Below are 23,097 nucleotides of genomic sequence, written 5' to 3'. Positions count from 1 at the left end.
CAGCTCCCCAAGTATCTCATTAACATTCTTTAATAATAGACATCATGAAGATATAGACTGCATTCATGTGGCTTCGCAAAAGCACACATTATGCCGGGCGTGGTAGTGCACACCCGTAATCCCAGTACTTGGGAGGCAGAGGTAGGAGAATCACCGTGAGTTTGAGGCTACCCCAGAGTCTACGTAGTGAATTCCAGGACAGCCTGGGCTAGAGTAAGACTCTACCTCAAAAAAATAAAACAACAACAAATACACATTGCATGTGGCTGTCATGTCCTTATTCTTATGCAGTCTGGAAAAGATCCTTGGTTTTTGCTTGACTTTCATAACCTTGACTCTGGAAGGTTACAGGAAGGCTCTTTTGTAGTACTTCTTCCACTCGTTTATCTGATGATTATATATATATATATATATATATATATTATATTATATATATATATTATATTGTGATTATATTCGGCTAACACCTCTGGTAGGTACACCAGGATTCGTGCTGTGTTCTTGTTGCATTTGGATAGATGACATACGATTTTAATAGTTGTCTGTGTTGATAGTGTTAACCTTGATCATCTGTCTGGGTGGGGTCAGCCAGGTTTCTCCACAGTCCAATTACTCTCTTTTCCATTGTAATGAATATATACTCTGTGAGAAGGCAATCTGAGCCTGCAAATACCGCATCCTTGACACTTATGTTCATTTATATTTAGTCATGTGATTTCCTACTTTATTAAATGGGTTATGAGCCATGGTTATCATCACTCATTTTGAGGCTCAGTTCATTTCCTATATGGCCAAAGAGGTCTCTGTGTCGCTCGGACGTGACCCCATGATTCTCTGTGCACGTCTTTCTTACATAGGAAGAAGATCCAGGCTCGTGCTGTACCTCCACAACCCAGAAATACACAGAAGGCTGAGATCAGCCATTTATCTTGTTCTCTTTTCCGGAAAATGAAATTTAGAGACCCATGTCTGGGTACAAATAAATGAGCTCATTACAATTAATATGTACTGCTTTAAGGTTCTCTTAAAAGGCAGACTTTAGAGATATGTAGATATATTTATACATTCACTCACATGTACATGTTTATATCTATGTTTATTTCTATGTCTACCTATGTTATTTTGTTGGTTTTTTTTTTTGTTTGTTTGATTTTGGGGTATTTTGTTGTTGTTATTATTATTGTTGTTTTGAGACAAGGTATCCTATAGTCCAAACCTGTTCCCTAGCCAATGCTGTCTGCGATCCTCCAGCATCCTGAGTGCTGGGATTACAGGTGTGCACTAACATGCTTGGCTTCTACCTGTGTCATTGCAAACCTTGACTTCACACTCATCTTCCATTCTGATCTAGCACTACAGAATTTATTTTTATTTTCTCAGTTCCAGGTTTCCACTGGGATCTATTAAGCCTACTGCCTTCCTACTCCTGGCTTCTCACACACAGAACACACCAAACACACATGTTCCATTTGTTTATTTGAGATGGGATCTCACTTTAACCCAAGCAGAACTTGAACTCACTTTGTAATCCATGTTGGCCTTGAACTCACTACGCTCCTCTTACCTCAGCCTCCAGAGTGCTAGGATAATAGGTGTGAGCTATCACACCCAGATCCCACATGATCTTTTAAATCAAACCTATCTAACAAATTGCTTTTCTTTTTTCTTTTTATACACATTTTTAGCACATATTAGAGATTCAGGTGAACATACTAATTTGGGATCTGTTACAAAAAATAAATTCAGACTAGAGAGAAAGCTTAGTGGTTTACTCACTTGTCTGCAAAGCTAAAGGACCCAGGTTTGATTCCCCTCCCCAGTACCCGTGAAAAGCCAGATGTACAAGGTGGCACATGTGTGTGGAGTTCATTTGCAATGGCTAGAGGCCCTGTTGTGACCTCTCTCTCTCTCTAATAAATAAATAAATAAAGTTAAAATTAAATCACTGAAGTAACATAAACTCACAGGGAAATGAGTATAGACAGAAGATACCAGCAATCTGAGTTCTGAGGCTCTTTGACATTTAGAGGCTGAAGGATGTAGAATAGAGATGAGCCTGTAACGTGGGCAGATGGATGTCACCTGATGCATGTGTCTAAAGAGGAATAACTGGGGTTGGATATTTAGCTCAATGGTTGAATGAAAAGGTTCCAGGATTAGGAGTGGCTAAGGTACGACTGGACTGAAAATTATTTCTAGTCAAGAAAACACCTGTGAAATACATTATTTTCCATTTGCAGTATACAAATGAAACAGTATGTTTTTGCTCCAAATCCCATAGCTATTCATCAATTGAATTAGTGACTTCAGTGGTGTTAGATAAAATGTAGGAAATGCTTTCTCTGAGGACAAACTTCTCTGGGAACAAATTCATGTAATCTAGAAGTTTGGCTGTGGGGAGGGGTTGACATGGGGGTGGGAGAGAATGTGTAGACAGAAGTAACGGAACAGAGCAAAGGAAGCAGAACCCCAAACAAGGTCAACGTGGTTTTTGTTTGTTTGTTTTTGAGGTAGGATCTCACTGTAGCCCTGGCTGACCTGGAATCACTCACTATATGTAGTCTCAGGCTAGTCTCAAACTCACTGCAATCCTGTAACCTCTGCCTCCTGAGTGCTGTGATTAAAGGCATGCACCACCAGCCTGACTTAAGGTCAAATATTTTAACACTGCAAAAGCAACAGAAGGGGAAGACTGAGAACTAACAATCATTTGGAAGGAGAGATCAGTAAAACTATGTGGAAATCCCTACAAAATAAAAACACTTAAGAGGAGCCAGTTATTAAAGCATTAGCAATCTATAAAATAAGATAGTAGCCGGGCGTGGTGGCACACGCCTTTAATCCCAGTACTTGGGAGGCAGAGGTAGGAGGATTGCCAGGAGTTCGAGGCCACCCTGAGACTCCATAGTGAATTCCAGATCAGCCTAGGCTAGAGTGAGACCCTACCTCGAAAAACAAAAAACAAAAAACAAAAACAAAAACAAAAAGATAGTATTACCATTTTACCCCATTTTGTTCTGCTATACCAGACTAGTAGAGGTTAGGTAATTTATGATGAAAAGAAATTCAGAGTCTGGAGAGAGGGCTCAGTGGTTAAGGCACTCACCTGCAAAGCCTAATGACCTGGGTTCGGTTCCCCAGTGTCCACATAAAACCAGATGCACTAAGAGGTATGTGCATCTAGAGTTCATTTGCAGTGACTGGAGACTGTTTGCAGTGGTTGAAAATGCTCATTCTTTCTGTCTGTTTAACCTCTATCTATCTCTTTCTCTGCTTGCAAACATATACAGACAGATAGATAGATAGAGAGAGAGAGAGAGAGAGAGAGAGAGAGAGAGAGAGAGAGAGAGAGAGAGAGAGATGGACAGAGAGAAAGAGAAAAAGAGAGATTTTTTTGGTTTCTTGAGGTAGGGTCTCACTTGCCTAGGCTGACCTGGAATTCTCTATGTAGTCTCAGGGTGTCCTTGAACTCATCGTAATCCTCCTACCTCTGCCTCCCAAGTGCTGGGATTAATGGCGTGTGCCACCACGCCCAGCTAAAATATTTTTTTTTAAAGAAAAGAAATCAATTGCCTCAAAGCTCTGCAAGCTGGGAGGTTCAAGGCAAGGTACCAACCAGAATCTGGCAAGGGCGCTCTCACTTTATCATGCCTGGTGAGAAGTACAAGGGCTGACAGAGAGAGCTCACATGCCAAATGCTCTTTATCATGGTGCTAAATTCACCTATAGAACAACATGGCCCAACCACTTTCCAGTCTCTTACAACGGTCCCACCCCCAAACACCACCATAATGGCAATTAAATTTCAGCACACTTTGGTTCAAATGGTTCTAATTCAAACCATAGAATTCTACACCTTCACCCTTCTTACCTGCAAAGCACATTCATTCCATTTAAGTTGGCCCCAAAGTCTTAACTAACTCCAGTTACAAACCTGTGAAATTAAACATACTTCCAAAGTACAGTGTTGAGACAGGAATGGGATAGATATTCCCATTTCATAAAGGAAAAACAGACAAGGGGATGAAAGGGCTCAGGTAAGTCTAGAACCACAAGGGGCAAATCATGTTTGATTTCAAGGCCTGAAAATAATCCTTGACTCCAGGTCCCACTACCTAGGTAGGATTTAGATCTGCACTTTTAGATCCTGAGAACCACCCCAAGCACTCTGCTGGGTGCAGTCCACATACCTCTTTGGAGTCAGAGCTGTGGCTATCCTAGACAGGTGTTGCATGCTGGTCAAACTGTAATTCCAGGGTCATGCCCTTCTCCCATGGCTCCACTAACCATTCTCTTAGTAAGGACTTTATGTAGTAGTGCTGAGGAAGGGTAGAAAGACAGTGATAATTGAAGGGAAATTGGAAGGAAAGAAGTTACTCATCCTGGAATCTGGTTTACATTTCTCACTGACAGAAACAAGAACTTCTTCAACATAACTGGATCACTGTGAGTTCAAGGCAACCCCGAGACTACATAGTGAATTGTGGGTCAGCCTGGGCTAGAGGGAGACCCTACCTTGAAAAATGAAATAAACAAATAACAACAACAAAAAAAAAATGGGGTTAGGGAGATTGTTCAGTGGTTAAAGACACTTGTTTGTAAAGCCAGCCAGCCCAGGTTTGATCCCAGTAATCACATATAGCCAGATAAACAAAGTGGCACATGTATCTGGAATTCATTTGCAAGAGGCCCTAATAGCCCTTCATATTTCCCTCTCTCTCTCTCTCTCTCTCTCTCTCTATATCTGTCCCTCTCTTTCTCTGTCTCCTTGCAATAAATAAATTATATATACATATATAAATAATTTAAATTTATTTCTTTTGAACAAATATTTTATTATTTATTTGACAGAGGGAAAGAGGCAGAGAGAGACAGAGAGAATGGGTGTACCAGAGCTTCTACCCACTGCAAATGAACTCCAGATACATGCACTACCTTAAGCATCTGGCTTATGTTGGTCCTGAGTAATTGAACCAAGGTCCTTTAGCTTTGCAGGCAAGCACCTTAACTGCTAAGCCATCTCTCCAGCCCAAATAAATTATATTTTAAAATAACCAAAAATTTAAAAATGAGTGGACTCTGCTTTCTTAAGGACAAAACGTCTGAAATCTTTGAATTTAAACAGATAAGCATTCCTCTCTGATCCCTAAACTCAAACAATAAGCTTCATAAACCACCTTGCAATTTCATTTACAAAAGGAAATTCTACCAGCCCATTTGTATGCAATGCAACCCTGTACAAGTTCTCAGAACAAGGGCATAACAGCAAGCCTCTCACACAAACTGCTTCTAGCACAGCCCAGGCAAAGCTCATTTTCACCCTTATAAGCCAAACCTCAAAGTTCTTAGTTCTTACTGCATTCAGGTCTTTCAACTCTGACCAGAATACTCCATCAAGCTATACTTACAGCACTGCAAAACATCTCTTAAGCCAAGATTTCAAAAATTTTCACATTCCTCCTGCAAAGCAGTTCCAAAAGGCCAAAAGCCACACAGTCAGGTTTCTAACAGCAATGACACCACTTATCAGTACCAACTTTACTGTTGCAGTTAGGTTCACATTGCTGGCAAAAAACACCCGACCAAGAACAGCTTGTGAGGAAAATAGGGTTTAATATGGCTTACAGACTTGAGGGGAAGCTCCATGATGGCAGGGAAAAATGATGGCATGATCAGAGGGTGGACATCACCTCCTGGCCAACATCAGATGGACAACAGCAACAGGACAGTATGCCAAACACAGGCAAGAGGAAGCAGGCAATAGCACCCAAAAGCCTGCTCCCAACACTACACTGAATCCAAGAGGCATTAATTCTCAAATCTCCATCAGCTGGGAACCTAGCACTCAGAACACCTAAATTTATGGGGACACCTGAATCAAACCACCACACCATTCATATTTATCTACTTAATTTTAAACTTTACCTAATCTCTGGCTATAAATCGTATCCTTTAAGCATTATAACTGCAAAAGTTATAGACTCTTCTTTTTATGACATTTATGCACATTTCTTTAACTCTACTGAATAATCCCAACTCTGTTTCATAATAATGTATCTTGAAATTCTTTTCTGGGGAGTAAGCAAGATCCCAGCCATACCTTGAGAGGTCTTAAGGCTTTAATCTACAGTCACTTTAATTTGCTTTTCAAATCTTCTTGCATTTCACTCCATGCACTAAAGGAAGTTACAAGGCACTCTGAATGCTTTGCTCAAATGCTTATTCTGTCAGATGTCTAGTTCATTGCTCTTAGATTTGCTATTTCATCAAGTCTTAGGAAATAGCTGAAACAGCCAAGTTCTTTCTACTTTTGAAAAGGACAGCCCTTCCTTCAGCCTCCACTATACCTTGATCCTAAATTTTTGTGAGATACTTCATCAAAATAACCTTTCCTGTTCATATCCCCAACAATGATCTAGTCACAACCATTTAAAAGTGACTTCTAAGAAAGTTTCCCCACAGCTCTCCTCTCCTACACCCTCACTATACTCCCTCTTATCAAGGCATTCATAGCATACAAGCTTGTTCTAGCATTCAGATTAAAGGCAGTCCAGCCTCCTCTACTACCCATTTCCAAAGCTGCATACTTCTACATTCTCTTTCTTTTTAATTTATTTATTTGAGAACGACAGAGAGAGAAAGAGGCAGACAGAGAGAGAGAATGGGCGTGCCAGGGCCTCCAGCCACTGCAAACAAACTCCAGACACATGTGCCTCCTTATACATCTGGCTAATGTGGGTCCTGGGGAATCAAGCCTCCAACCAGGGTCCTTAGGCTTCACAGGCAAATGCTTAACCGCTAAGCCATATCTCCAGCCCTACTTCCACATTCTTAGTGTTTGTTTGTGGTTGATTTTTTTCATTGCCATACAAGGAACTTGAACCCAGAGCCTCCAGCATACTAGGCAAGCTCTCTACCATGGAGCTACCTGCCCACCTGGAGTATTATTTAGAGAGAGAGAGAGAAAAAAAAAAAAACACTTCTATAGAACCATCATCTATTCTCTCAGCTGTGTTATTTGGTTTTTGGGTTTGACTTTTCATTCAGTGAAATAAAAAGTGCTATGAAAAAGGAATGTGGAAAAAAGGAGAGAAAAAATAAGTCTACAGACAACCTTTTTAAATATCAGTATCTCTCTTTAATCAATAATTGCAATCTCCACTTCATCAGATACTCTTTTTTCTTTTTCGGTGCTGAGGACCAAACCCAGGGCCACCCTCATCCACTGAGCTAAATCCTCACCCCTCATTTTAAAATGTTATGCATGCATGTGTGTTTGTGTGTGCACATGTGTGCTGTGTGTACATGCATGAGCAGGCCAAAAGTTGAGATCTGGAGTTTTCCTTAATTACTGTCCATCTTATTATTGGTTTTTAAAATTAGTTTTCTATTTATTTATTTGTTGTATGTGTTTATATTCATGTGTGTGTACCAGGGCCCCTTGCCAATGCAAATGAATGCCAGACACATGCATCACTTTTTGGGTCTGGTGCATACTGGGGAGGATACGCAAGCAAGTGCTTTTACCCACTGACCCATTTCTCTAGCCCCATTTAATATTATTTTAGTTTTGCTTTTTTTAAACTTTATTTTTATTTATTTGAGAGAAAGAGAGAGAGACAGAGAGAGGGAGAGAGAGAATGGGCATGCCAGGGCCTCCAGTCACTACAAATGAACTCCTGATACATGCACCCCCTTGTGCATCTGGCTTACATGGGTTCTGGGAAATCGAACCAAGTTCCTTTGGCTTTGTAGTCAAATGCCTTAACCGCTAAGCCATCTCCCCAGCTACTCCCCTATTTTATTTTATTTTATTTTTATTTTTTAAATTATTTTATTTATTTATTTGAAAGAGAGAGAGAGAGACAGAAAATGGCAGATAGAGAGAATGGGTACACCAAGGCCTCTAGCCACTGCAAATAAACTCCAGATGCATGTGCCACCTTGTGTGTCTGGCTTACATGGGTCTTGGGGAATTGAACCTGGGTCCTTTGGCTTTGCAGGCAAGTGCCTTAGCCACTCAGCCACCTCTCTAGCCCCCCATTTTTATTTAAAAATTTTTTTTGGTTTTCCGACGTAAGGTCTCACTCTAGTCCAGGCTGACCTGGAACTCACTATGTAGTCTCAGGGTGGCCTTGAACTCATGTTGGTCCACCTACCTCTGCCTCCCAAGTGCTGCCATTTTATTTTTTGAGACAGGGTCTTTCACTGAACCTGGAGAGATCTTCCACTAGGATTACAAGCAACCATGCCTGTTATTTTTACATGGACTCTGGGAATTGAGCTCAGATCCCAGGCTTGTACAACAAACCCTTTACCAACTGATTTCTTTGAACTCTCTCCTTAGCGACCAGCTCACAGCCTTTTTGCTTCTTTATTTAGTTTTGTTTTTTTAAGTAGGGCTTCACTCTAGGCCAGGCCAACCTGGAATTTTACTATGTAGTCTCAGGGTGGCCTTGAACACACAGTGATCCTCTTGCCTCTGCTTCTCAGTGCTGGGATTAAAGGGCTGAGTCACCACACCCAATTTCACAGCCCTTTTTGGAGACAGGATGTCTTATTTGCCAGGATCTCACCAATTAGACTAGACCAGTTGGCCAGTGAGCCAGGGAGCTGCCTCTCTTCAGCTCCAGCTCTAGGGTTAGAAGCACAAGCCACCATACCCTGCATTTCTATGTGGCCCTGAGGATCAAACTCAGGTCCTCAGGCGTGCACTTTCCCCACTGAGCATCTCTCCAGCCATGGGCCTGATCCTAAAGAAAATCCTTAACTGTAAATATATTATGTGCATGTGTGAAAATTGTCAATGAAAAAATTTTGGGGGGGGTTTATCAAGACAGGGTCTTATTCTAGCCCAGGCTGATCTGGAATTCAGTATGTAGTCTCAGGGTGGCCTCGAATTTATGGCAATCCTCCTACCTCTGCCTCCCGAGTGCTGGGTTTAAAGGTGTATGTGCCACCATGCTTGCCCTGAAAAATTTAAAATACAAAAGAAAATCCTTAACTAAAAAACTGGGTGTGGTGGTGTGTGCCTATAATTCTGTAGACAGAGGCAGGAGGATCACCACAAATTCAAGACCAGCCTGTTCTACACTGCAATTTCTAGACCAGCAAGAGCTAGTGAGATCTTGTTTCTATTAAATATATATATATATATATATATATATATATATATATACAATTTATTTATTTGAGAAAGAAAGAGGAATAGGCAAATAGAGAATGAAAGAGAGAATGGGCTCACCAGGGCCTCTAGCCACTGCAAGGAACAAACCCCAGACGAATGTGCCACCTTATGCATCTGGTTTTCTGTGATACCAGGAAATCGAAGGTGGGTCCATAGGCTTCACAGACAAGTGCCTTAACTACTAAGTCATTTCTCCAGCCCTTGCTTTAAAAAAAAAAATTTTTTTTAATCCCTGAACAGAAGGGAGGGGACTTTCAGACAAACCTTGCTTCTTTGCAGTTTTGCCTTGGGTTTATCTATCACTTGTCCTGAGGATGTGGGTACACAGGTGATAAAATTCATTTTCAGTAAGCAATACTTGACAAGAGAAAAACTTTAGCTCAAGAATTCTAGTCTGTCCTAAGTAGTTCATATGGAGGTTCCACAGGAAAGGGCCATGGTGACCGACAGCTCCCTGGTGCTTGTGGATGAGAATTCCCAAAGGCTGTGAAATCATTATGTCCACACTAAGATCAAACGGAGGGAAGGGAGACTGGCTCAAATTCAACTAGGACTTAGGACTTAAGCCTGTGTATGCTAGTCATTTGGTTCCTCTCCTGGATGAAGATCACCTTCATGAGTCAAAGTTCCCAGGCCACCTGTTGTAGCCATGAAGCCCCTCACTAGAGAGAGCCAATCACTTTTATTTCATAGTTTTAAGACACACACACACACACACACAAACACACGCACACACACACATGTATAGGTTTTTTTTTTTTTTTTTTTTTTCAAGGTAGGGTCTTGCTCCCGCCCAGGCTGACCTGGAATTCACTATGTGGGTGAATACAGGGTGGCCTTGAACTCATAGCAATCCTCCTACCTCTGCCTCCCAAGTGCTGGGATTAAAGGTGTGCACCACCACACCCAGCTTTATATTTTCTTTTTTTTCAATATTTTATTTATTTATTTATGAGACATACAAAGAGATTGAGAGATAGAGAAAGAATGAGTGAGCCAGGGCTCTAGCTACTGCAAGGAATGAACTCCAGATGCATGTGCCCCATTGTGCATCTGCCTTATGTAGGTACTGGGGAATCAAACCTGGGTCTCTAGGCTTTGGAGTCAACTGCCTTAACCATCAAGTCATCATTGTAGCCCTATATTTGCTTTTTAAAATATTAATTTTATTTATTTATTTTGAGAGAGAGAATGTATACACCAGGGCCTTCAGGCAAAAAAAAAAAGCATGGGCCACTTTGTGCAACTGGCTTTACATGGGTACTGGTTCTCAAACCCAAGGCCATCAATCTTTGCAAGGAAGCTCAATGTTTTCTGTGTCCATTATATACATTTCTCATCCTTTTGTTTTCTATCTTTACATTTTATCTTTTTATTTGATACTCCCAATAGCTAGGCTTTATGTAAGCACTGGAGACTCAAAGGCCAGGCCATCAATCTTTGCAAGCAAGTGAATCTCTCCAGCACACATTTTGTATTTTTATTTGATATTCCCAATAGCTAGGCAGTGGCTAAGGGCAGGCCCCAGTATCCCCATTTTCCAGATAAGAAAATGGAGAAGCAGTCAGCTTAAGTGACAGTCAAGCAATTCAGCAGAGGGGTCTGACTTCTAACACAGTGCTCTTCCCATTCTGCTGTTTGGAACAGAACATGGCTTGTCAAGCCCAACTAAGCTATGAGCAAGACCCAAAGGTTCTCTGAGCATGGGAGGGAAGGCCAACCACACAGCCAATTGTCTAGGGCACGCTGCTGCTCTGGGGTTCAGAAGCACAGCCAAGCCGACTTCTGACTTTCAAGTACATGATTCAGTGTAGCTTTACTGAGTCATTCCGTGGTCAGAGCCAGGAGTGGAGCTGGGGGTGGGGTAATAGCAGATGTGGGTTGGGTACCTGCCATCTTTCCTATTCCATGCCTCTCTTCTCACGGACAGAAATATCTGAAATGATCTTAGTAGCAACAAGTTAGGGAAACCTGAATGAACAAATAAGATATATTTTTTTCAGTGCTATGGATGGAACCCAGGTTCTTGCACATACCCTACATTGCCCTACCACTGAGCTATATCGCCAGACCTAAATGCTATTATTTTTTAAATACTTTTTAAAAAAATTTTTTTATTTATTTATTTGAGAGCGACAGAGACAGAGAGAAAGACAGATAGAGGGAGAGAGAGAGAATGGGCGCGCCAGGGCTTCCAGCCTCTGCAAACGAACTCCAGACGCGTGCGCCCCCTTGTGCATCTGGCTAACGTGGGACCTGGGGAACCGAGCCTCGAACCGGGGTCCTTAGGCTTCACAGGCAAGCGCTTAACCGCTAAGCCATCTCTCCAGCCCATAAATGCTATTATTTTTAAATGTACATTTTGTTCTTCTTTTTCAAGGTAGGGTTTCACTTTAGAAATGTACTTTAAAAAAAAATATATATATATATATATATGTATGTGATCTGTCTTGTATGTATTACAAATGCAGTGTTTGGAACCTATACTGTTTGTACATCTTGTCAAAGGAACATTGCTTTCACTTGTTGATTACCTTTGATAAAAGAGCTGTGAACAAGTAGGCTTCATTGTGAAAGAGTCACAGCATCTGATCCAAAGTGCCTGTTGGTTCATTTTATCTTGAGCTGTTGTAGAGTTAGATTTCTTTGACCTACTGATTCATGTAAAAGCATATCACTGTGGAGTTCACTCAGCCTTGGAGCCCTACTAGGAAGTGGTTTCAATCTTGCAGGCTAATGTTGCAAATGATGAGCATGTAAAGTAAATCATTCCTTTGTATAAAGCATCAAGATGTAATATTTTTCTGGTTTAATTTTTTTTAAAGGAATTGTTTTTCGTGACCTGGAATTACTGTTTAAAGCTTTTGTAATTATTGTCCAAGTATTATTTAACAAAATTGTTTTAAAACAAATACACACACACACACACACACACATTATTTATTTATTTATGAGAGAGAGAGAGAGAGAAAGAAAGGGCAGGTCATGGCCTCCTTCTACTGCAAACGAATTCCAGATGCATAGGCCTTACCACAATAGTATTTGCTGTCTTACTTTTAGCTTAGCAGTTGGCCAGTATATGACACATTGCTCTGAACTACAGTCATAGCATTGCATATGGGTTTCTCTCTCTCTCTCCCTGTAGTCTTAGGGATCAAACCCAAGATCTCACACATGTTAGGCAAGTCCTCTACCCTTGGCAACATCCCTAACACCCTAACTAAAATTCTTTGTCCTCTGATGAACATCTCCCAAAAATGCTTTCTTACCCTGCCCCAGCTCTGCTCCTGAGAGTTAGTCTTTTGTAAAAAGTCTATGTACAACCTAGATCATACCTCATCTGTCTTTCTATGCTGGGGTTTATTTCACTCACCATATATCCTCTAGGTTTGCCTATGTTGTAGAAAATGACAGGACTTCGTGCACTTTTGTGGCTGCAGTTCCATTGCGTAAATAAACCATATAGTCTTTATCCTTTCATGCATTGATGGGTGCCTGGGCTGAGTCTGGCTTGTCTACTGCAAGTTGTGTTGCATACAATGATTGCCCTCAACAAAGGCCAGAAGACCTTAGATCTTGTCAGAGCTAGAGCACCGAGCCTGTCTCTGCCTGCAACACGCTGCACAGACAGACAACACGGCCTTGGAATCAGTGGGAAACTTTTCCCAGAGATTTCTTGTTTTCCTTACCAGTATGCTATGGTTGTACAGGACATTCAGGACCCCCTGGAAGAGGGGAGGGGTTAAAATGACGAGATGCTGGGAAGGGGACCTGCAGGAATCATATTGATTTTATGCTTTCAAAGCAACACCCAACAAGGATATGAGTGGGGACCAGAGCTCACATCTAGCCAGGAAGTTAAAAATACAACCTGCAAGGGCTGGGGAGATGGCTCAGCAGTTAAAAGTGCTTGTTTGCAAAGCCTGGTGGCCCAGGTTCAATTCCCCAGTACCCAAGTAAAGGCAGATGCACAAAGTGGTGCATGTGGCAAAAGGCCCTGGCATACCCATATTCACCCTCTCTATCTGTCTGCCTCTTTCAAATAATTAAATAAGTAACTATATATATATTAGTTTTTCAAGGTAGGGTCTTACTCTAGCTCAGGCTGATCTGGAATTCAGGGTGGCCTCACACTCATGATGATCCTCCTACCTCTGTCTCCCAAATGCTGGCATTAAAGGCATGAGCCACCACACCACCCAGCTAACAAAATTTTTTTAACTTATTTTTGACAACTTCTGTAATCATAGACAATAAACCATGATAATTCCCTCCCCTCCCCCACTTTCCCTTTCACAAATCCACTCTCCATCGTATCTCTTCCCCTTCTCAAGTAGTCTCTCTTTTATTTTAATGTTATCAACTTTTCCTCCTATTATGAGGGTTCTGTGTAGGTAGTACCAGACATTGTGAGGTCATGGATATCCAGGCCATTTTGTGACTGGAAGACTACATTTTAAGCAGTCCTACACTTCCTTTAGCTCTTACATTCTTTCTGTGACTGCTTCTGCAATGAACCCTGAGCCTTAGAGGGTGTGATAGTGATGTCTCAGTGCTGACACTCCCTGTCACTTCTTCTCAGCACCATAGTGCCTTCTGAGTCATCCCAGAGGTCACTGCCATCTGAAAAGAGAAGCTTCTCTAACCCAAAAGTGAGAGTAGCATTAATATATGAGTATGAGTATTCATAGAAGTGCTTACTGGGCAGCATAGTCTACAGTTAGCCAGACACCAGCAGGTGTTACACCCTAGGGTTCATGACCTCTCCCATCATAGGTTTTCAGTACAAGGCATGTATTTCCTCCCATGAAGCAGACCTCCAATTCAGTTAATGAAGAGTTGGTTTCCCCCATAACAGATATGTTACTATTGCACCCATTGGCTTATTTGGCTTGGCTGGCCAAATTTAAGGCTTTCAGTGTCCACTGTTGTTCATCTCCACTGATTATTTCTCTCTTCCATAGTGCTGCATGCAGCATGGCTTTTTCTAGCTTTCTGTCAGCTGGTCTACACAGAGGAGGTTTTCAGCTCAGCTCCAACAGGGTTTCTTAGTAACCTTGCAGCCCATGTACTTTGGCTGCAAGGTCACAGAGAAGTCAAGCTAGAGCTGAGTTGAAAACCTCCTCTCTGTAGACCAGCTGACAGAAAGCTAGAAAAAGCCATGCTGCATGCAGTCCAATGGGAGAGAGAGAAATCACCAGTGAAGATATGCAACAGTGGATACTGCACGCCTTAAATTTGGCCAGCCAGGCCAAATGAGCCAACGGGTGCAATAGTGGCATGTTTGTTATGAGGGAAACCAATCACTCTCTAACTGGACTGGAGGCCTCACTCCATGAAAGGGAATGCATGTTTGATACTGAAAACCTATGATGGGATAGTTATGAGCCCTAGGGGTGTAACATCTGCTGGTGTCTGGCTAAATGTATACACTATGCTCACAAACTGCCCAGTAAGCACTTCTATTAATGTTCATACCCATATATTAATGCTATTCTAACTTTTGGTTGGAGAAGCTTCTCTTTTCAGATGTCAGTGACCTTGGGATGACTCAGAAGGCACTATAGTGCTGAGAAGAAGTGACAGAGGAGTGTTCAGCATTGAAATGTCTCTATCACATCTTCCAAGGCTCAGGGTCCTTTGCAGAAGAGGTGGAAGAAAGAATGTAAGAGCCAAAGGAAGGGTAGGACTCCTTACAACGTGCTCCTCCAGACACAAAATGGTCTGGATATCCATGACCTCACAGTGCCTGACACTACCTACATAAGACCATCATAATAGGAGGTAAAAGATCATGACATCAAAATGAGAAAGAGACTGATTGAGAGAGGGAAGGGGGATGCTGGAGAGGGAAGTTACAAAGGGAAAGGGGGGAGGGAATTACCATGGTTTATTGTCTAAATTATGGAAGTTGTCAATAAATAAATAAAAAATAAAATATTAAAAAGCATGTGGAGTCTTTAGCAATGATAACAAAATATTTTTTAAAAAAATACAACTGCAAATGCATCCTACTCACACAGACGCAAGCAAGGATCAGCCTTATCCAAGCAATCAAAACTCACACCCACGAGTTGTATATAACCTTGGCCAGTCAGGGCTGGACCCTGTCTGCAAGTCTGAATCCCTTATTTGCACTGAGGACCCTTGTGGGAACTTTTTGGCAGGAACCCTTCACATATTAGCTACCTCGCTTTCTTTGTTCAGGGAGCTCCCGCCTGCCTTGCTGATGGTGAGAGCTGCACCTCCCATCTAGCTGATGTGCTGGGATGCACTAAAGCTTTGCTTGTCCTTCTCTGGGTCTTTTGCTGTTTCTGGATCTAAGAACCTGGCTCTGGTAGCAGTTTTAGCACTCTTGACTTTTTGGCACATACCAAAGCCCATTTATTTCCTTGCCCATGTGTCTGTGGGCTGGTGGGAATCCTCTCTGGGTTGAGGCTGCAGGTCCGGCCCATGTCTGCATCTCTCCAGGACCAGCTAATAGGGATGTGGTTGGTGAGTGTCATAAGCAAAACAGAGTTAGCTAAACTTCAAGAGCATATTCCAAGCCTTGTGTTGTGTCCCCCTCACTAACATGATGTTGGCCAGAGGCAGTCACTGAGGCCTGACAGGACTACACAGTCTGGCAGCACTGAAAAGCAGCTTGACAAAGGCTACAGACATAACAGTCCAAGCATGAAGGAAGTGAGACACTGAGAGCAGCAGGTACACAGCAGGCGGCTAATAACACAACAGTAATGTTACAAATGACATGTTCAAAGAAATGGGACAATCACTAACATTTATTGACTTGCCCTTTTTCAAAGTAGTTTTCATGAATTAAATCATTCAGTATGTATATCAACCCTGTGAGGTCCTGACTACTACCATTCCCATTTCTTTGTTATCCATTCCAGATTAGATAGATAACCATGACACAGAGAGATAAAGGAAGGAGTTCAGATTGCACAGGAAGTGACAGAGAAGCAACAATCATATCAAAGGAGCACTGTGAACTCCTCTTTCCCTTTTGTTCCTCTACTGCTCCTTCCTAGCCTCTCTGGCCAACCCCTCCCCTCCCTCGGTGCCCCTCCTGATCCCAATACTTACACTCATCCTGAGGTCCTTCTCCCTGGCCCTTCCCATGTGTCCATTGCTGAGGTCTACTCTCTATACCTCCTTCACTCCCAGAACTGCCTGCTCCTTTTTACTCTCTGCCCTTCACTGGGGCTCCATCACTTCTTTTCCTGAACCTGAGGAATCTTCCTAAATGCACACCTGGTCAAGTTGTTCTCGCATATAAAAAGTTTCTCATTTGGAAAGATGTCTTAGCAGCTAAGGCGCTTGCCTGCAAAGGCAAAGGACCCAGTTTTGATTCCCCTGGAACCACATAAGCCAGATGCACAAGGGGGTGAACATGTCTGGAGTTCATTTGCAGCAGCTGGAGGTCCTGGTGTGCCTATTCTCTCTCTCTCTCTCCCTGCCTATTTCTCTCTCACACACACATAAATAAAAATAATGTATTTAAATTTTTAGTTTTTTTTTTATTTATTTGTTTGAGACAAAGAGGCAGAAAATGGGCGTGCCAGGGCCTCCAGCCATTCCAAACAAACTCCAGATGTGTGTGCCTCTTTGTGCATCTGGCTTATGTAGGTCATGGGGAATCAAGCCTGGGTCCTTTGGCTTTGCAGACAAGGGCCTTCTCTAAGCCACCTCTCCAGCCCTAAAATAGCTTAAAAATTTTTTTTCTATGAGTCTGGTGTGGTGGCATGCACCTTTAATCCCAGCACTCAGGAGGCAGAGGTAGATGTGAGTTAGGCCAGCCTGGGACTACAGAGAGAGCTCCAGGTCAGCCTGGGCCAGAGTGGGATCCTACCCCCAAAATGAAAGTTTTGTGATCCAGGGAGCTCCGAGGACTAAGTAGCTTGTTATTTCAAGTCTTTTGTTGTCTAATAAGAAAATGTGAACAAAAAAAGAAAAGAAAAAAGAAGATGTGAACATCCAATAGAAGAGGGACTAGTTGGAAAAAAGAAGGGCGTCAGTGGAAAGCGGAGGGGGCAAGAGGGGGCAAAAGAAAGTAGTGGGAAGGGAGTATGATCCAAACCCATGAAAACTGTCAGTACAAAGAAGGGGGAAAAGTCTACGTTCTCCCTGGCTCCAGCTCCCTACACCACCGGCAGGTCCCGTCAAGGCATATTTCCCTGCCCCCTCGGACTTTCCTCCCTCCTTTTTCCTCTCTAAAGCTAAATGTTGAGCCCAGAACCCCCACTCACGCTAAGCAAGTGCTTTACCACTGAGCTGCCCCTCCAGCGCACGAACCTGCCTGTCGAGTCTCCTCCGCTCCATTTGCAGGTTTGTCATCAGCACGCCCTTTGCACATGCGGTGGCGTCTACCGGTGTACACCGCAGAAGAGGATTCCACTGTCTCCATGTTCACCTTTAGTTTTCTTCAAAATGTGACTCGCGGGCTTTCTGTTTGTTCAGCATCATCTGACGAGTCTGTGTAAATGACAGGCTTCTAAGACCTACTCCAGCGCTTTAAAGATGAAATCCTTGTAGAGTATAACTTAGGAGGACGGGTTTTAAGTCTTCCTTGTGATGGTTCCAACGTGTGCCAGGTTTAAGAACCGTCACACTAGACTATTGATGAGGCTTCCTTGTACCTACCCACCAAGCCCGGTGCTCAGCAGGCACTTAGCGCATTACAGTGTGTTCTGCATACACGAGTGAAATGAGCAGCAGCGAGATGCAAGGCGAAGCTGCTACGGCCTCGCGGGCCAGCAGATGGCGCGCTGTCGATGTAAATGCTTTCACAGCAGGAGGCAGGAGCAAGACGGGAAATGTTGATTATTTTACTGGAATTCAAGCTTCGAACGCAGCATGATTGGATTTTTTTTTTCCTACTCATTTTTTTTTGTCTAAAGTTCTCTCACTTGTTCGAATAAATTGATTTCTGAAAGCATGAAGCCTTAAACGGGAAATGTCAGTGGAAGGAGCAGTTACAGATAAAACCTCGGCAGGTAAGGAACGGTTTGGAAGGACGTTCCCAATCCACCCCCAGCTTCCCCCCGTGATGCAAAGCTGCTGCCAGCGAGCACTGCGTGTTGTGAAATTGCCCAAAGATTCAAACGAGTCTGTCATTTCTGCAAAAGGGCGCAGCCATCCTGTAATTTCAGTCAGTCATCTACTGTTTCCTTTACGGCTCTTGAACGTTCTATGACTAAACTTTTATAATCATTTTCTGCACAAATCCAACTCTGAAGGTCTAATTCTGCCCTGGCTGCATACTTTGTTTTCCTGTGCTGTTGAAATGGAGCCCCACACCTATAGGAATGGGGCCCCATAGACACGTCTTCCCCTCCAAAGGGCACCTGTCTGGAAATGACTGATAGGGCTGGCCCCTGTCAACAACACGATTATCAGGCAAGGCCGCTGTGCGAGCTGAACTGTTTTTCTCTCCCAACAGCTTCATCGACCTTGAAGAAAGGAACCAGCAGGAGGCGCTTGTGTTCTTCTCAGCTCTGAAGGAGGCTAAACCTGCTTTCAACTGGAATCCACCTGGAGGAAGCACAGTTTAGGGCATCACGATTTCAGGGCGATTCATAGTGGAAACAGCTCTCACGTTGGGCATCTAACTTTACGTGGGTGCTGGGAAACTAAACCAGGCTCCTTTGGCTTCGCCAGCAAGTGTCTTACCCGTTTCCAGCCCAGCTATCAAGTTCTGAATGAATGGCCAAGCATAAATGGAACGAAGAATGGATACAGCTCCTGTTTCAGGTGGGGCCCAAGCAAGGCAGGCAGGCAGGCAGGCAGCAAGGTGTCCAGACCTGACTCCCATAGAGATGCATCCATTTGCATGGAGTCATGCACAGGGTATCAGAACTCAAGTAGGATGAGGAGGTCCCTACATAGAGTCCCATTGGCATTGGGTTTCTTCTCTCCAAGTAGGGAGAGAAGAGCAGGGTGTTTTTTAAAAAACAGCTTTATTTTATTTAGTAGAGGGGGGGGCAGATACAGAGAGAGAGAGAGAGGGCCTCCAGCTACTGCAAATGAACTCCAGACACATGTGTCACCTTGCACATCTGGCTTCAAGGGGTACTGGGGAATCAGACCAGGGTCCTTAGGCTTTGCAAGTAAATGCCTTAACAGCTAAGCTGTCTCTCCAGCCTGAGAGGAGCAGTTTTTAAGGACATACACACAATTGCATTTAGATAGTGGGAGAAAGCCTCTTGCTCTTGGAGAGTTTAAATGAGAGAAAACTAGAAGGAAACCTGGGTTGATTGAATTTGAAAGTATCATTATGAACTTGTGCTTCTCACCAATAAATAAAATGTGTACAAAGGTAATAAACCTAGAGAAATATGTATGGTTAAGTGTTCATACACATACATCCATATATTCCCTAGATCTATTTACTGAAAGAGCTTGAGATAAATAATATTGCATCCTGGTTTCTAAATATGATCATGAAAATGAACCAAGAACCCTCAGAAAAATAGCTAGTGGGTGTGGTGGTGTATACCTTTAATCTCAGCACCCAGGAGACAGAGGTAGAAGGATTACTGTGAGTTCAAGGTCAGTGTGGGACTACAGACAGAGTTCCAGGTCAGCCTGGGCTAGAGTGAGACCCTACCTCAGAAAGAAGGAAGGAAGGAAAGAAAGAAAGAGAGATAAAGAAAGAAGGAAAGAAAAAGGATAGCTGGGCGTGGTGGTGCACGCCTTTAATCCCAGCACTCGGGAGGCAGAGGTAGGAGGATCACCGTGAGTTCGAGGCCACTCTGAGACTACATAGTGAATTCCAGGTCAGCCTGAGCCAGAGTGAGACCCTACCTTGAAAAACCAAAAAAAAAAAAAAAAAAAAAAAAAAAAAGGAAGGAAGAAGGAGAAAAAGAGAACGGGTAAGGAAAAGAAAGAAAGCTAGCTAACTATATGCTTGAGAGAAGTAGCTTGGTCTAGTGACATGGGTCTGAAATCCTGACTACTCAGGAGGCTGAGGCAAGAGTATTGCAAGTTCAAGGCCTGCCTGGCTCACAAAGTGAGACCTGGTCTCAAATAAAAAGAATGCTAGAGATATAATTCAGTCATTGAATGTTTGCCTACCATGCATAAGGCTCTAGGTTCAACCCTCAGTACTGCAAAAAATTGTAATTAATAATAAATAAATTAGCAGAAATATCCTGCACCAGAAAGTAAGAAAGTGCTCAGGCTACATAAACCAGCCTCAAATATTCCTTCTGGCAACAAGAGGTGCTCAGTGGTTCAATCGTAGAGTCCCCTGTGGGACTGAGGTTGTAGTCATAGCACCGTCACACCCAGCTGTTTCCAGTGAGATCTGGAGAACTGAACTCAGTCTCAGACCGCCTCAGGCCTCCATGCTTGAGTAGCAAGTTCTCTTGACAGGGGGCCACCAGGCCTCCTTCCCTCAAAAAAAAAAAAAAAAAAATTCTGTCAGTTAAGTCTGCAAAAAATGATGATTATAATACAACCCACTAATAATAACTTACAAATTGGATAATTTGCTATTCCTAAGTCCACATTTATATAAAGTGACATAAAGAAATAGAAACATTGATGAGTGAAAACGGTACAGTCTCAAAGTTCTTCACTATAAAATGCCTAATTATTGCAAAGGGAAAAATCATTTGCAATCAAGAAACATGGTAAATGCCACCTTAATGAAATGATCAAAATTAAAGTCATTAGGGGTATGACATAAAAAACATGGATGCTATGAGAAGAACATAACATTGTTTATCTTATGCTTCTGCCAAAGAGTCAGCGCCTGAATCCAATCCAGAGAAAAACAACAAATGGACACCCATGGTGGTTAAGTCTTAGAAAAATAGCTTTTTTGGGGGGCTGGAGAGATGGCTTAGTGGCTAAGGCACTTGCCTGCAAAGCCAAAGAACCCAGGTTCAATTCCCCAGTACACACATAAATCAGATGCATAAGGTGGTGCACACATCTGGAGTTCATTTGCAGTGGCTGGAGGCCCTGGCATCTCTGTCTCTCTCTCCCTCTTTCTTTCTCCCTGTATTTCCTTCTAAAATAAATAAATAAAATAAAATAAATAAATGAAATAGTAAAAACAAAACAAAACAAAAAATCTTTTCTAAGGCTGGAGAGATGACTCAACAGCTAAGGAGCTTGCCTACAAAGCCTAACAACCCAGGTTTGATTCCCCAGTGCCCATATAAAACCAAACGCACAAGGTGGCAAATTTGTCTGGAATTTGCAGCAGCCAGAGGCCCTGGCATGCCCATTCTCTCCCTCCCTCTCTCTCTTTGCAAATAAATTAAAAAAAAATAGTTTTTCTAAAGTTCCAAAGTGGTCAAGGTCATGAAGGTCAAGGAAAGAAAATAGTAAAGAACTTTTCCAGGTTGAAGGAGACTAAAAGATGTATGGCAAATACAGCACTTGATTCCAAACTGGACTTGTTGCTGTGAACAATTATGAAACTCGATTGTAACTAAGAATTGTATGTGTTCAGTGTTAATGTTTGGAATTTGGTAGGAAAATGTCCTCATTTATGAGAAATGCACAGTGAAGTACTTGAAGCTTTGGGCATAACATTGGTAGCTTATTGTCAAATAGATGAAAATAATTGTCCATAAATCTTACATTGTTTCAGCATAAAAATACAATGCTAGAGAGAAAAAGAGAAGGGAGAAAGGGAAGAAGGAAGAAAGAGAAAGGAAAAGTGAAGAAATAAAAGGAAGAAAGGGGAAGAGGAAAGAAGGGATAACAGATAGAAAAAAGGAAAGAAGGAAAGAGGTGAGACCAATGGCCCTAGAGTTTAAGGAGCCCCAAAGTTGCAGCTACCCTAAGATGGTGGATGATATAAATTCCTGTTTTCAAAACAAACAAAAAAAGCACAGGTTTCCATTTCCCCAAGTTGAGGTCAGGACAGACTGTGAGGCAGGTTCTCCCTTTTCCCCTCTTTCTCTCCCCTCCCATAGACCTGGGAGGGATGTGGGTGTGGACCCAGGTGAGGGAGCCATCACTAGTACAGAAAGGCGGTCTTAACAGAGCCTGAGCTCCCTGAAGACCAATCTAAGGCTGAGGGAGGGGAATGAGGGGGACATTCCAAAACAGATAAAAACCTGATCCCTTTTTGTTTTCATTTGATGTTTTGATGTTTGCTATCCTTATTGGGGTAAGGTGGAATCTCATAGTTGTTTTAATTTGCATTTCCCTAATGATTAACATTTTCTTAAGTGTGTGTTTGCCATTTGTGTTTCTTCCTCTGAGAACTGCCTGTTCAGCTCTTTGCCCCATTTTGTGAGTGGGGTGTTTGACTTCTTAATGTTTAGATTTTTGAGTTCTTTGTAGATTCTAGAGATTAGGGCTCTATCAGTTGGATAACCCGCAAATATTTTCTCCCATTCTATGGGTAATCTATTGGCTTTGCTTATTCTATGCTTGACTGTAAAGAAACTCTTCAGCTTCATGTGATCCCATTGGTTGAGTAACTGTTTAAGATCGTGAGCTACTGGGGTCATGTTCAGGAAGTCTTTTTCCATTCCTAATTCCTCTGAAGAACTGGTAGCCCAATATTCTTTACTATTAGGCTCTGTATTGATTCAGCTTGGCATGACTATAGCCATCTTGAGTCTAACTACCACAGTTGCTCCTGTGTAAGTAATGCTGGTCTGATTTCCCTGCATGTTTCCTCACCATATTATACATAGAAAATGCCATGAGAGAGCTATAGAGATGGCTCCCCTGTTAAGGCCCTTGCCTGCAAAGCCTAATGACCTGGGTTTAATTCCCCACATAAAGCCCCATGCACAAAATGGTGCATGTATCTAGAGTTGGATTGCAGTGGCTAAAGGCCTTGGCACACACATTCATTCTCATTCTCTCCCTGCACCATGAGGTGGTATGTGAAATCTTACAATCAGATCCTGGTGCAAGACTGTGCTTTCTGG

The 23,097-nt window shown here is 42.5% G+C and overlaps 1 protein-coding gene across 1 annotated transcript in view; it reads right to left on the bottom strand.

Moving 5' to 3' along the window:
- The window catches only part of Ak3 (adenylate kinase 3), a 72,791-nt gene extending 54,972 nt beyond the window's left edge, over positions 1-17,819 (bottom strand). Inside the window, exon 1 of the mRNA XM_045140957.1 lies at positions 17,486-17,819. Coding sequence (XP_044996892.1) covers positions 17,486-17,597 — 112 coding nt within the window. The 5' untranslated portion in view covers positions 17,598-17,819. The remainder of the gene's footprint in view (positions 1-17,485) is intronic.
- Positions 17,820-23,097: the final 5,278 nt, after the last annotated feature.

This window comes from Jaculus jaculus, chromosome 1, assembly GCF_020740685.1.
Source record: "Jaculus jaculus isolate mJacJac1 chromosome 1, mJacJac1.mat.Y.cur, whole genome shotgun sequence".
NCBI classification, from domain to species: domain Eukaryota; kingdom Metazoa; phylum Chordata; class Mammalia; order Rodentia; family Dipodidae; genus Jaculus; species Jaculus jaculus.
This window is presented reverse-complemented; position numbering and strand designations above follow the sequence as displayed.